Source organism: Rhodotorula graminis (genome assembly GCF_001329695.1).
Source record: "Rhodotorula graminis WP1 unplaced genomic scaffold RHOBAscaffold_3, whole genome shotgun sequence".
NCBI lineage: Eukaryota > Fungi > Basidiomycota > Microbotryomycetes > Sporidiobolales > Sporidiobolaceae > Rhodotorula > Rhodotorula graminis.
Window position 1 is genome coordinate 460,364 of NW_017264930.1, and position 13,055 is coordinate 473,418.

The 13,055-nt window shown below is 67.5% G+C and overlaps 3 protein-coding genes across 3 annotated transcripts; all 3 read left to right on the plus strand.

The window, feature by feature from the left end:
• The first annotated feature begins 4,475 nt into the window (after positions 1 to 4,475).
• On the plus strand, positions 4,476 to 6,222 carry RHOBADRAFT_51836 (uncharacterized protein). The gene is made up of 7 exons (XM_018416038.1): positions 4,476 to 4,999; positions 5,319 to 5,360; positions 5,426 to 5,478; positions 5,571 to 5,685; positions 5,822 to 5,897; positions 5,986 to 5,993; positions 6,061 to 6,222. Exons 1-7 carry the CDS (start codon positions 4,487 to 4,489, stop codon positions 6,154 to 6,156), a joined length of 903 nt encoding a protein of 300 aa, XP_018272899.1. The 5' UTR covers positions 4,476 to 4,486; the 3' UTR covers positions 6,157 to 6,222.
• Positions 6,223 to 6,450: 228 nt separating this feature from the next.
• RHOBADRAFT_64603 (uncharacterized protein) lies at positions 6,451 to 7,912 on the plus strand. Its single transcript, XM_018418524.1, has 8 exons — positions 6,451 to 6,517; positions 6,600 to 6,756; positions 6,821 to 7,019; positions 7,087 to 7,182; positions 7,255 to 7,335; positions 7,399 to 7,521; positions 7,586 to 7,699; positions 7,779 to 7,912. Exons 2-8 carry the CDS (start codon positions 6,635 to 6,637, stop codon positions 7,833 to 7,835), a joined length of 792 nt encoding a protein of 263 aa, XP_018272900.1. The 5' UTR covers positions 6,451 to 6,517; positions 6,600 to 6,634; the 3' UTR covers positions 7,836 to 7,912.
• Positions 7,913 to 10,813: 2,901 nt separating this feature from the next.
• Positions 10,814 to 12,599, plus strand: RHOBADRAFT_42065 (glycosyltransferase family 32 protein; the record flags this gene model as incomplete). The annotated part of the gene is made up of 5 exons (XM_018414001.1): positions 10,814 to 11,760; positions 11,835 to 11,910; positions 11,984 to 12,128; positions 12,205 to 12,418; positions 12,506 to 12,599. The coding sequence occupies 5 exons, from the start codon at positions 10,814 to 10,816 to the stop codon at positions 12,597 to 12,599; spliced, it is 1,476 nt and encodes a 491-aa protein (XP_018272901.1).
• Positions 12,600 to 13,055: the final 456 nt, after the last annotated feature.

Sequence of the window (13,055 nt, forward strand, 5' to 3'; positions counted from 1 at the left end):
AGTAGAGCCCCGAGCGATGTGCCGAGTCGTCCCCCTGCGACTTCATGACGGGCCGACTGCCGCTCGAAGTGTCGGCGACGAGCAAGAGAACGTTGAGGTCCCCGCCGACGCTCTACTGGCGTCCAGTTACAAAGCCCAAGGCTCGCTGCCGCCTGGGTTCGGGTTGCCAGTGTGCATGAAGGAGCCCCAATGACCGTGCACGTTGGTCGAGACGGCGCCCTGGACCGAGGTACTGACGTCCTTCCGCAAGAGGAGCTTGACGTCGTCCCTGTCGCGAGGTGAGAGAGGTCCAGGGCCGAGTCGGCGTCCAGAGGAGCAAGGAGCGAGAAGTGAACGCACTGGTGCCGGACGCTGCGGGCGCAGTAGTCGCTCTCGCCCTCGGCGTGCTTTGAGATGCCGAGGTGGAACATGATCGAGAGGCAGGAAGTCAGGCGAATCGGAGGGCGAGGCCCCCCGTGTGACCCCCCCCCCCCCCCCCCCCCCTCCTGTCTGCGTGTCTGTGCAGCTCACTGAGGCTGCCCCGCCTGCAGGCACTCGGACATCGACGGCCAAGACGTCACCTCGGAGGACATGCTTACCCTCGGCGGGCTCGACCTCACCAACTACTTCCCGATGTGCGTCCTCTCTTTCACTTGATCGAGTCGTCGACGTCGAGCCGTACTGACCGAGTCACCGTGTCCCCTCGAACAGCCCGCTCACGCAGGCGTGCCCGACGCTCGTCACCGACAACACCCTCTCGCTCCAGTACGAGGTACGCCGCTCTCGTCTCGCTCTCCCTCCTCGAGCGTCACTGACACTCTCGAGTCGGCGCACGCAGAACTTCACGGCCGAGGTGTCGACCGCCGTCCACACGTCCGGCTCGCAGCAGGCCAACACGGGCTCGGCGCTCCACAGCGAGTCGTGGTACTTTGACACGTTCCTGCCCAAGATGAAGCACTACCACAAGGGTCCGCTTGTGTGGAGCAAGGGCAAGATCAGCGACGAGGCGAGCGACGCCGGGCGGCAGTGGGCCATCGTCAACGGCAGCGTCTACGACCTGACCGACTACTTCTACACGGTGCGCCCCGCAGCCCTCGTCCCTCCTCGTCCTCCTCCTCACTGCACCCGGGTGACTGACTCTTGCCCGGCTCCAGATCGACCTGCTGCGCGACGACAAGTACAGCTTCCTCGACGAGGACCTCGCCAACCTGTGGACGGCGCAGCCCGGCGGCGACTTGACGGGCCCGATCAAGGACCTCGGCCTCGACTGGAACGTGCTCGACACCAACATGGCCTGCATCCAGACGCTGTTCTACAAGGGCGAGACCGACTTCCGCAAGTCGGCGCGGTGCCAGTTCCAGCCCAACATGCTCCTCGCGTTCGGCGTCCTCATCATGGCGACCATCCTCACCAAGTTCCTCGCCGCGCTCCAGTTCGGCTCGAAGCGCATGCCCGAACAGCGCGACAAGTTCGTCATTTGTGCGTCCATCTCTCCCTCACCCTCCTCCCTCGCCCGTCCTGACCGACCCGGCTCGTGCTCGCGCTCGCAGGTCAAGTGCCCTGTTACACCGAGGGCGAGGAGTCGCTCAAGAAGACGATCGACTCGCTCGCGACGCTCAACTACGACGACAAGCGCAAGCTCATCATGGTCATCTGCGACGGCATGATCGTCGGCGCCGGCAACGACCGCCCGACGCCGCGCATCGTGCTCGACATCCTCGGCGTCGACCAGACGGTCGAGCCCGACCCGCTCATGTACAAGGCCGTCGCCGAGGGCTCGAAGCAGCTCAACTACGGCAAGGTCTGGAGCGGCCTGTACGAGGTCGAGGGCCGTGCGTCGCCCGCCCGCCCGCCCGCCCTGTCCTCCTCTCGTCGCACCTCACTGACTCGCTCCTCTCCCTGCAGACGTCGTCCCGTACATCGTCGTCGCCAAGGTCGGCCGCCCGTCTGAGCGCTCTCGTCCGGGCAACAGGGGCAAGCGCGACTCGCAGATCCTCGCCATGCGCTGGCTCAACCGCGTCCACTTCGACTCGGAGATGTTCCCGCTCGAGCTCGAGATGTACCACCAGGTCAAGAACGTCATCGGCGTCGACCCGCAGCTGTACGAGGTGCGTCCTCGCTCCCCTTCTCGCCCGCCCGTCCACCCCGCCTGACAGTCTCGCCCTCGTGCAGTTCATGTTCGTCATCGATGCCGACACGTCGGTCGCTCCCGACTCGCTCAACCGCCTCGTCGCGGCGGCGGCCGACGACTCGCAGATCATCGGCATCTGCGGCGAGACGAGGCTCGAGAACGAGCAAAAGTCGTGGTGGACCATGATCCAGGGTGCGCCCACCCTCTCCCTCTCAGCCCCTCCCGAGACGAACCACTCACCGTCGTCGATGCCCGCAGTCTACGAGTACTTCATCTCGCACCACATGGCCAAGGCCTTCGAGAGCCTGTTCGGCTCGGTCACCTGTCTGCCCGGCTGGTGCGTCCCGCCCTCTCGCCGCCCTTTCCTTGACCTCGGACCTGACTCAGGAGACGCACGCATGCAGCTTCACCATGTACCGCATCCGGTCGTCGGACAAGGGCAAGCCGCTCCTCGTGAGCTCGCTCATCATCGACGACTACTCGGACGGCAACCTCGACACGCTGCACAAGAAGAACCTGCTCGCGCTCGGCGAGGACCGGTACCTGACGACGCTCATCCTCAAGCACTTCCCGACGTACAAGACCAAGTTCATCCAGGACGCGCACGCCATGACGGTCGCCCCGCACTCGTGGAGCATCCTCCTGTCGCAGCGCCGTCGCTGGATCAACTCGACCGTGCACAACCTCGCCGAGCTCATGTTCCTGCCCAACATGTGCGGCTTCTGCCTGTTCAGCATGCGCTTCGTCGTCTTTATCGACCTCCTCGGCACCATCATCCTCCCTGCCACGTTCGTGTACATGGTGCGCTCCCCTCCTCTCTCTCTCTTCCTCCCCGTCCCGCTCGTGCCGACCCTGACACGCCTTGCGCGCCTGCAGATCTACCTCATCGTCACGGTCGCGACCGGCGGCGGCGCCGTTCCCGTCATCGCCATCGTCATGATCGCCGCCGTGTACGGCCTGCAGGCCATCATCTTCCTCCTCAAGCGGCAGTGGCAGTTCATCGGCTGGCTCCTCATCTACCTCGTGCGTCCTCGTCGCTCTCGATCCGCCCGAGGCGAGCCTCCCTGACCTGTCCTTCCCTGCCCGCCTCCAGATCGCCTACCCGGTGTACAGCTTCCTCCTGCCCGTCTACTCGTTCTGGCGGTTCGACGACTTCTCGTGGGGCAACACGCGCGTCGTCGTCGGCGAGGGCGCCACCAAGAAGGTCCTCCAGGCCGAGGACGAGGCGTTCGACGAGTCGACGATCCCGCTCGCCAAGTTCTCCGACTACGAGGCCGCCCTCGCCGACGAGCACTTCGACACGCGCTCGGAGAAGTCGCACTCGACGGCGGGCTTCTCGCTCGCGACCCGCCTGCCGCAAGGCGCGTACCAGCGCTCCGAGTTTGCGCCTCCGTACGGCGGCGGCAACGGCGGCGAGCTGCACTCGCGCCACGCATCGCGCTCGACGATGCAGCTGCCGCAGATGCCGCTGCAGGGCTACGGCGGCTACCCGGGCGCGCCGGGCAGCATGTACGGCGGCGCCGTCGGCGGACAGGGCAGCGTCGTGGGCGGCGTCGGCGGCGGCAGCGAGTTCGGCTACCCGATGTCGGTCAACCCGTACATGGGGGCCGCAACGCTCCAGTCGCAGATGAGCCTCGCCGGTGGCTTCGCGCCGCAGGTGCCGCCGCCACCCATGTCGAGCCTCCCTCGTCGCCAGTCGGGCATGTCGGCCTTCTCGTACGGCGCGCCCGGCACAATGGGCGCGCAGAGCGTCTACTCGATGAACCCGTTCGCCAACCCGCCTGCACCTGTCGCGAGTGACGACGCCGACCCGAGCGACGAGGCCTTGTTCGCGACGCTCCAAGCCTACCTCGCCGGCCAGGACCGTGCGTCCTTCTCTCCCTTCCTCCCCTTCCTTCTCTGCGTTTCTGTATTGACGAGCTTGCTCTCTCGCCTCTCGCAGTCATGAACCTGTCGAAGCGGCAAGCTCGCGACGGCCTCGCGGCACTGTTCCCCAAGGCCGACCTCTCGAGTCGCAAGGCCAAGGTCAACGAGATGATCGACGGCATCCTCTCGGGCGCCATGTAGCCGTACCATCTCTCTCTCTCTCTCTTTCTCCTCCCCTGCGTCACGACCCACGATCTAGACAGACACTCGAACCCTCTTCACGTCCACTCTGCACCTCTCTCTCTACCTCTTTGCGTCTAATCAAGGACACTGCACATGACTTGCGTTCCCTTCTGCGCCGTGCTACGCATGAAGAGAGGAGAGCGTCAGAGCCGAGCATGTGTAAGGCGAGCTCGAAAGAGAGGAGAGCCACCGTTCGACGACTCCCCCACCTCGAGGAGGAGCAGGTCTCTGAATTCGTCCTCACGCGCTCTATCCGCCAGGGCCCGCATGTCAGACCGTCTGAGCGACACTCTGAGCTCGCTCGAGCTCACAGCGTCCGACTCTGCGCTCGACCTCGCCCTCGTCCTGTCCGCCCTTGAGTCGAGCACCGCGCCCAATTCGCAGGACGTTGCAGACGAGCTGCAGTCGCTCGCCGCCATCTACGACAACCCTGAACCCTCCCTGTCGCTCTACCGCCCGCCGCGCACTGCCCGCACCCAGTCGCCGCCGCGAGAGTGGACGCCTTCATCAGCCGACCCTCTCAGACTCGTCCTGTCGACCACCCTCGCCCCGCCGCACGAGGCGATCCCGCTCCACCTCCTCCTGTCCCTCCCGCGAGGCTACCCTGCCGACGAGCCGCCCCTCCTCCAGCTCCAAGACCGATACCTCGGCTCGTTCGCGGTGGGCGACAGCCTCTTCGGCGAGGTCCTGCGCACCTACATGCACGACGCCGAGGCCGGCGTCGCAGGTGCAGGCGTCGAGTGGACCGGCGGCGTCTGCCTGTTCGAGGGCGTCGAGCTCGTGCGCGAGACGTGCGCGCGGTGGGTCGGCGAGCGCGAGGACGAGCTGCACAGGGGCGAAGCGGCGCGACGAGCGGCGGGCGAGGAGAGCGCGAGGGCGAGGAACGGGAACGGGGCCGGCGAGGACCATGCAGAGGAAGGGCGGCGACGAGACGAGGCGGAGAGGCGGCGAGCGGCGGAGGAGCGTGCGGCGAGGAAGCGGGCAGAGGTGCCCTGTCCGCCCATCACCTCGTCCGAGGCACTCGTCGACCGTGGCTCGGTGCGTCAGGCGCTCTCTCTCACACTCGCTCGTCCTCGTCACTGACTTGCCGTTCCTGCAGGTCTTTGTTGGGCACGCCGCCAAGGTCAACTCGCTCGAGGAGGTGCGTCTCTCTATGTATCCTCTAGGCTCGGACAGAGGAGCGAATACTGACGACTCATTGTGCAGGTCGACGCCGTCATGGATTCGCTGTTGAGCAACAGCAAGATCGCTCGAGCAACGTGCGTCCCTCCTTGTCCTCCCTCGAGACGCCCTCCCTCCCTCGCCCCTCGGTCCTGACGCGCACTCTCTTTCCTCGTGACCGTCGACACAGACACAACATCTCGGCGTACCAGTTCACGACCGAGGGCGGCACCCGTCATGCCGACAACGACGACGATGGAGAGTCGGCTGCAGGCAGTCGGCTCGCCCACCTCTTGACGCTCCTGGTGCGTCCTCTTTCTCTCTCCAAGGTCGAGGAGACGATCTTTTTCGGCCTCGAGATATGCGGCGGCGTCGGCTGGGCCGCAGCAACCTCGTCGACAGCGCGCGAGCTAACTCTCTCTTTCCTCGACCGACTTGCAGGACGTGTCGAGCGTCATGGTCGTCGTGACGCGCTGGTATGGCGGCGTACATCTCGGGCCCGATCGGTTCAAGGACAGTGTGTCCACCCGTCGCCTCCCTCTCTCTCTCTCCCCCTGCGAGACGGACTGACCTCTTCGCCACCCCCTCCCTCCCTCCTTACGCAGTCAACCAGGTGCGCCTACCGCCGCTCGCCCCACTCGGACTCGTACGAGGCTTCTGACACTGACAGTTGCGCGCAGGCTGCCCGAGACGCCCTGGTCGACGCAGGTTTCCTCCCCGACCCCGAGGACAAGAAGGGAAAAGGCGGCGGCGCAAAGGGCGGCAAGAGGCGGTAGATGCGAGGTAGACGAGCTCCTCTACAATACGAGCGTCGGCGTGCAGCCAGACGAGCGCTTTTCGTCAGAGCGGGCCCGAGCGAGCCAGCCACCGGGACGAGCGAGCGAGAGAGAAAGCGCGAGAGGTTCGAGGCGAGGTAGCTCGACAGGCGGACGGGCGAGAGTGCCCAGCTCTGGCAGGGGTACATGGCGCTTCGACTGGCAGGCTACAGAGCTCTGGCGCGAGCTGGAGGAAGGCGACCGCCGCCGAGAGGGATCGCCGCGCCCTTGTCCTCCTCATCAACCTCGCCCTCGTCAGCTGTCGCCCGCACGAGTGCTTGCTTCCGCTCAGCCCAACGACCACCCGTCCAGCTCCCACACTGTGAGTCCCGCACGCCTTCTCGAGCTGTCGTCGTCGTCGCGCAGCCCCCTGATTCCCTCGGCGGCACCCCCACCTTGCGCAGCTCCCGCCTCTTCAGCACCAAGCGCCGGCGCAAACATGTCCTGGGCAGGAATCAAGAAGGCGGCCAGCCGCGCGGGCACCCAGATCTCGCAGAAGATCGGTCAAGTCGAGCGCACCGACGACTCGGCGTTCACCCACGAGGCGGCTCGCTTCAAGGAGTGCGTCCCTCGTCCGCGAGCCCGATCTGGTGCGCACAAACTGACCCTACCGATGACCCCACAGGCTCGAGAAGAACGGCAATGCGCTGCACAAGGACGCAAAGGCGTACCTCGACGCCGTCCGCTCCGTCTCGGCCTCGTCGACTCGGATAGCCACGACCATCGACATGTTCTTCGGTACCGACTCGGGCGAGCAGGCCATCTCGGCCAATGCCTACAAGCGCGCCGTCGAGGAGCTCGAGGGCGACATCGCCCGTACCATCGTGCGCTCCCTCCCTTCCTCTTCTCCTCAGGTCGGTCCGCCTACTGACCCCTTTCGCGCCCATGCAGGATGCGCCTTACCGCGCGACCGTGCTCGAGCCGATCGGCAAGATGTGCGCACACTTCCCCGAGGTCAACAACGCCATCGCCAAGCGGCAGAAGAAGGTGCGCCTCTCTCTCCTCTCCTTCCTTCTCTTCACGTCGCACCGTGCTCATCGCTTCGCTCCTCTTCCACAGCTCCTCGACTACGACGCGGCTCGGTCCAAGTCGAAGAAGCTCGGCGAGAAGGCCAATGCCGAGCCAATCTCGCTGCGTGCGGTGCGTCCCTGCCCCTTTCCCGTCGACCGAGTGTTCCTCCCTGACTCGCTACACCCCTCGCAGGCCGAGAACGAGGAGGAGCAGGCGCGCGAGATCTTCCAGGCGCTCGACGGTCACCTGCGAGAGGAGCTGCCGCAGCTCATCGACCTGCGCGTCCCGTACCTCGAGCCGTCGTTCGAGTGCATGGTCCGCAAGCTCTCCCTTTCCCGCCTTTCTTCTTACCCGTCTGACACGGTCACTCCCTGCGCAGATCCGCCTCCAGTCGCACTTTGCGACAGACGGGTACAACAAGCTGGGAGGAGTTCAGCGCTACTTTGCCGACGGAGTGCGGGAGGACTACGCCTCGGGCGCGCTCGACGCTCAGGTGCGCCCCCCTCCCTCTCTCTCTTTCTCTCCCTTTTCCTCCCATGTCGACCACGAGACTGATTCTGAGCCTTGTCCAGGTCGAGGGTGCGCTGCAGGAGATGCGCGAGCTGTCCATCTGCGGGCTGAGCGCGTAGACACTGGCGCTTTGTCCCTTTCCTCCCCACTCTCGCCTGAGGCGTTCCTTGAGCTGTATGAAATACCTTGAGCCGTGTGTGCATCCCGCAGGAGAGCGAGAGCGAGAGGGTGTCGTCGTTGCCTCGGATCCGCCTGCTCGCGAGCGGGCCGTCTCTCGCGCTCGACCACACCTCTCGCCGCCGGCCCGTTCCACCACCAGTCGAGCGCGCCAGAGAGCTTGCGGGATGCGCGGAGGATGCACCGTCGTTTACCCTGTCTCGTCCGCGCCGCCTGCCCCTCGTCCGCGACACCGTCTCCTCCCCCGCCCCGCCGCGCCTCGACTCGCGCCGCACAGCGCTCGGGCAGCACAGCGCACAGCGAGGGCGACCATGCCGCTGTGCCTGGACCGTCTCGCCTCCCGCACACGCCGACAAGCGCCCTCGCCAGCTCGCCCGAGCTCTTCCCTCGACGCGCCGACAACTTTCTTCGAGCCGACCCGACCGCTCTCGAGGCGCGCACGCTCGTCCAGCAGCTGCGACAACGGCGCGAGGGCAGGGCGGCGCACGCGGCAGGTCCCGCAGGCGGGCGAGTCGGGCCTGCCGTCAGCTCGTCCGCCGGGCCCAAGTCGGCTTCGCTCGCGGCGGCGCAGCTCGGCACGCAGGGCACCGGCGCAGGAGCAGCGTCGTCGACCAAGGGCAAGGCGAGGCGTCCACCCGCCACCGCCGTCTCGCAGCACGACTTTGCCTCCTTCCCGCGCTTCGGCAGCACCTCCTTCGCGCCGGCACACCTCGCCTCGGCCGACTCGCTCCTCGCCCAGCCCCTTCCCTCGACTGAGCCCGCCCTGTACGACTTCCTCCGCCTCGCGCACACGACCCACCCGGGCGTGCCCACCTCCTGGCTCGCCTGGTTCCACGCCCACCCTCGCGTCGCACCCCTCGCCTCGACTCGCACCTACCGCCTCCTCCTGCACCGCGCCTCGACCACGACCGACAAGGCGCTCGTGCGCACGCTCCTGAGCGAGATGCAGGAGCGCGGGCTCGGCCTCGACGACGAGACGAGGCGAGTCCTCCTGAGGGCGTACCTCCGAGGCGGCGACGACGAGCGCGCGCTCGAGGTCGTGCGAGGCCTGCGGCGCTCGGTCGCCAAGGGCGTCGTCCTCGAGGCGACGAAGCCGCGGGACCTGGGCGAGGGCGCCAAGGGGCGGGGCGACGTGCGGGTCCAGTGGAAAGGGTGGGCGGTGCGCGAGCGGGACAAGCGCGCGGAGGAGGAACGACGAGCGGCGGCGGCGGCGGCGGCGGCGGTCGAGCTCGTGCCTCGAGGGACGTCGAAGCGGCGCCGGCAGCGCCCGAGTGCGGCGGCGATGGCGGCCGCCGCCGCCGTTCACGCACGCGTGCCGCCCCGAGGAGCGGCGCTCGTGCCCGCTCGGCCCGACAGCCTGTCGAGCTCCGACATCGCGACGCTCATCGAGTGCCTCGGCCAGGAGCGTCGTCACGCCGAGGCGTACGGGCTCGCCGAGACGTGGCTCGCGGCCAACCGGCCGCCGGCGCAGGGCGGTCGGGCCTCGTCGTCCTCGCCGCCCGTTCAGTCACACCGAGTCGCCGCCGAGTACAACTCGACCGCCCTCGTCCTCATGAACACGCTCCTCAAGTCCCTCTTCTACGAGAAGCCCTCCCCGTCGTCGGTCCGCACCTTTATCGACACGTTCCTCGTCAAGCACTCGGCGCCATTCCCCGCCGTTCCCCTCATGCCCAACGTCGTCACCCTGCGTCTGCTCGTCTCGGGCTGTCTCGGCGCCGACGACGCGTGGGACCGCGCGACGGCCCTGGTCGACTGGCTCGGGTACCGGTTCGGCCTTCCACCCTCGGACGGTCGCCTCACCGGCCGCCGCCGGTACTTCGTCCCGCCGACGCACGTCGAGGGCAAACGTGTCGGGGCCGCCGAGCCGTCCCTCGGCGTCGTGTCGACCTCGGTCGCGGCGCGCGACCCGGTCCTCGTTCCCCCGCATGCCGTCGTCGCGCCCGACGTCGCCGTCCTCCTTCTGCGACACGCGGTCGATCAGCACGTGCGTCGAACGCTCGGGTACAAGGAGCGAGCGCGGGCCATCCGGCGCTGGTGGAGCGGGTTCGACCGTCGAGGGAGCGACGTGTGGGGGTTCTGGAGGACGAGGCAGCTGGAGGACCGGGCCAAGAGGGTCGGGCTCTTGCGCCCGAAGGTCAAGGTGTCGTCGAGGGTCGTCAAGGAGGGCGAGCAGTAGACGCGCAGGACGCGAGGGAGGAGCTAGACTGGTCGTCGCACTTTCGCATCCTGCACTCGAAACGCAACCGCATTCCCTATCTCTCCTTCGCTCGCGTGCTCTTTGGCTAGGCGCATAGTCTCATACGTGAGTCAGAGCTGCTAGCTACAGAAGAGCTGTTCTGCTCTCGCCTCCCAAGCTCTCGACCAAGACTCGCTCCACGTCGGTCGAGTCTCTCGTTCCACCGCTCTCGGCTCGCCAGGCTCGAGCTTGAGCACGCTCTATCACCAGTTCGCCCTGCTACGGCACCACCACGCTCCTCCCGCCTGCCTGCCGCGTGGCACCCTCCCCCGACTTCCATCTCCACCTCGTGGACGAGTCGATGGAGCGAGTCGACACCGGGCCCTCGGCGCAGACGCGTGGACCTCGAGGGAGCCTGCGGGCTGTGCAGGCACCGTGTCGGCCTGCGTGGCTGGCTCGCCGTGGCCTCGGTAGCTCCGTGCTGGCCGAGAGCTGCGCCTCCGCTTTTGGCGCTGCTGCGAGGACCCGCCGTGGCACGGGAGGCTCGCGGCGTTCTTGCTACCTGTCGAGCAGCTGGCTTTGAGTGCCCTCGCTTCCCGCCGACCAGAATCCGGGCGAGCGAGCGCACCGCCTTCCCGCCGCCAGCCACCGCCGCGGGACCATCGCTCGACCTCGTCCCGGCCGTCCTCGCGCCAGTCGGCGCGCAAGATGCCTCTGCTTCCTCTCCATACCTCGACATCGACCATGGCGCTCGACGAGAAGCCGCTCCTGCCGCACAGCCAGGTTCCGCCGTCGTCGAAAGCGTCCGGCGTTCCTCCCTCCATCGTCCTCAAGCCTCGCCGCACCTCGACGACATCCTCCTTCGCCCGCAACCTCGCCGCCAAGCGCCGATGGCTCGTCGCCTTTGCCGTCTACGCGATCGTCGGCATGGCGTGGCACTCGCGCCTGCCGAGCCTCGTGCGCGAGCTCGACGTCAAGATGCCGGCGGCGCTGTGGCCGCGCCCCTACGCGGCGAGGGGCGGCCGCGTCGTCTACAACGCTCTCGGCGAGCCCTCGAGCTTCAACCGCTCGTTCGCCCGGCTCCACTTTGCGCCCGGCGACGACGAGGACGACCGCGAGGGCAGCACGCCGCTCGGACCCGCCGCCGACGACGCCTACCACCTCTTTCCTCCCGGCGCCGACCCGTCCCTCGCCGAGTACCTGTCGACCCTCGAGACCTTCCTCCGCACCCACTTCCCGCCTGCCGACACGGACGAGTCGGACCCGTCGTCGCTCATCAACGCCATGCGCTCCTACTTCCCGACCTCGCCGACGCCTCGGTGGCCTGCCGGCCTCATCCCGCGCAAGGTGTGGCAGACGGCGCCCGACACCAAGTACTTCGCGTCGCGCGAGTCGAGCACGCGCACCTGGCTCGCCAACAACCCGGGCTGGAAGGTCGAGCGCCAGGACAACGAGGCGGCCGACCGGTGGGTCCTCGCCCGCTTCTCGCTCGGCAAGGAGGACGACGGGTACAACTCGTCAAGGGGCGTCATCGCGGCGTGGGACCGACTCGTCGAGCCGGGCGTGCTCCGGAGCGACTTTTGGCGGTACCTCGTGCTCGCCGTCGACGGCGGCGTGTACGCCGACACGGACGTCGACTGCCTCAAGCCGTTCAACCAGTGGGCCTATGACGCGAGCTGGGAGGGCACGAGGTGCGTCCGCGCTCTCTCTCTCTCTCGCACCCACCCTTTCGGACCCGGGATTGACGAGGCTCGAGCGCTCGCAGACCGTCGGGTTGGCAACCGCCCGCGCTCATCGTCGGTGTCGAGTCGGACGTCGGCAACCGCGCAGACTGGAACCAGGTGCGCCGCAGCTGTTCCTCTCATTCTCTCCAACCGGGCTCGGTCAGTCCCTGACCGCGACCTCCTCTCGCAGTACTGGCCTCGCCCTCTGCAGATCACCCAGTGGACGATGGCGGCCGCTCGAGGACATCCTGTGCTCGTCGACGCGGTGCGCCGAGTCGTCGAGACGGCGCTCATGCCCGAGCAGGAGCAGCCCCGCTCGATCATGGAGAGGAGCGGTCCCAGGTGCGTCCTCCTCGGCGTCTCGCGCCTCTGCAGCCCTCGTTCCCTCTCTGACTCTCGCTGCCCTTGCAGGTCTGTGGACCGACTCGGTCCTGTCGTACCTCTGGGTCATGTACCGCCGCTCGTGGCCGACGTTTCGCGGCCTCGACTCGGACGGCTGGCGCTTTCGAGCGTCGGCCGACGCGTCGCAGCTCCTCATTCCGGCCTGGGCGCAGCTCCTGCCGCACCTGGAGCGGTGGGGCGACGTCAAGGTGCTGAGCATCACGGGCTTCTCGCCCGGAATCGGGTTCGTCCCCCTTCCTCCTCCCTCCCTCTTCCTCTCTCTCTCTCGCCCTCAAACCGCTCACCGACTCGCGTCCGCACCTGCCTGCAGCCACATGGGCGCCCACGACAAGTCGCACCCTGCGGCGATGGCGGTACACGGGTTCGCGGGCAGCTGGCGCAAGCAGCGAGGCGCCGAGGTCTGAGCGCGGGCGCAGCGGGCCGTCTCGCCGTCTCGCGCTCGGCTTTCTTGGGACTTGTCGCGCCGGTCGCGACCTTGGACAGATCGTGCCTGTAGCTGTAACATAGCGAGTGCGGTTCTTGCACCTTGTGCGCAGCGTGCGCGTGGGGGACGAGAGCGGCGCAACCTTCCCAAAGACGAGACGGACGACTGGGCTCCTTGCGCTCGGCTTCGGCTTGCCTCTCGGTCGTCGCTTTCGCGCCCCAGCTGTACATACATGCTCGAGCTCTCGAGCGTGCACGGTCCTTGGACTGGATCGACCGTCGCGGCGAGAATCTGCAGGCTCGCGCTTGCTCGTGCGGTACGTAGGTCGGTGCGTCGATCGAGCAGCTTTCAGGCGATTCTTCCGGCCTCGAGAGTGGAGCGTCAGCTCCGTGGAGCTGAGACATTCCGGAGGCCGACCCGAAAGGGAAGGGCAACC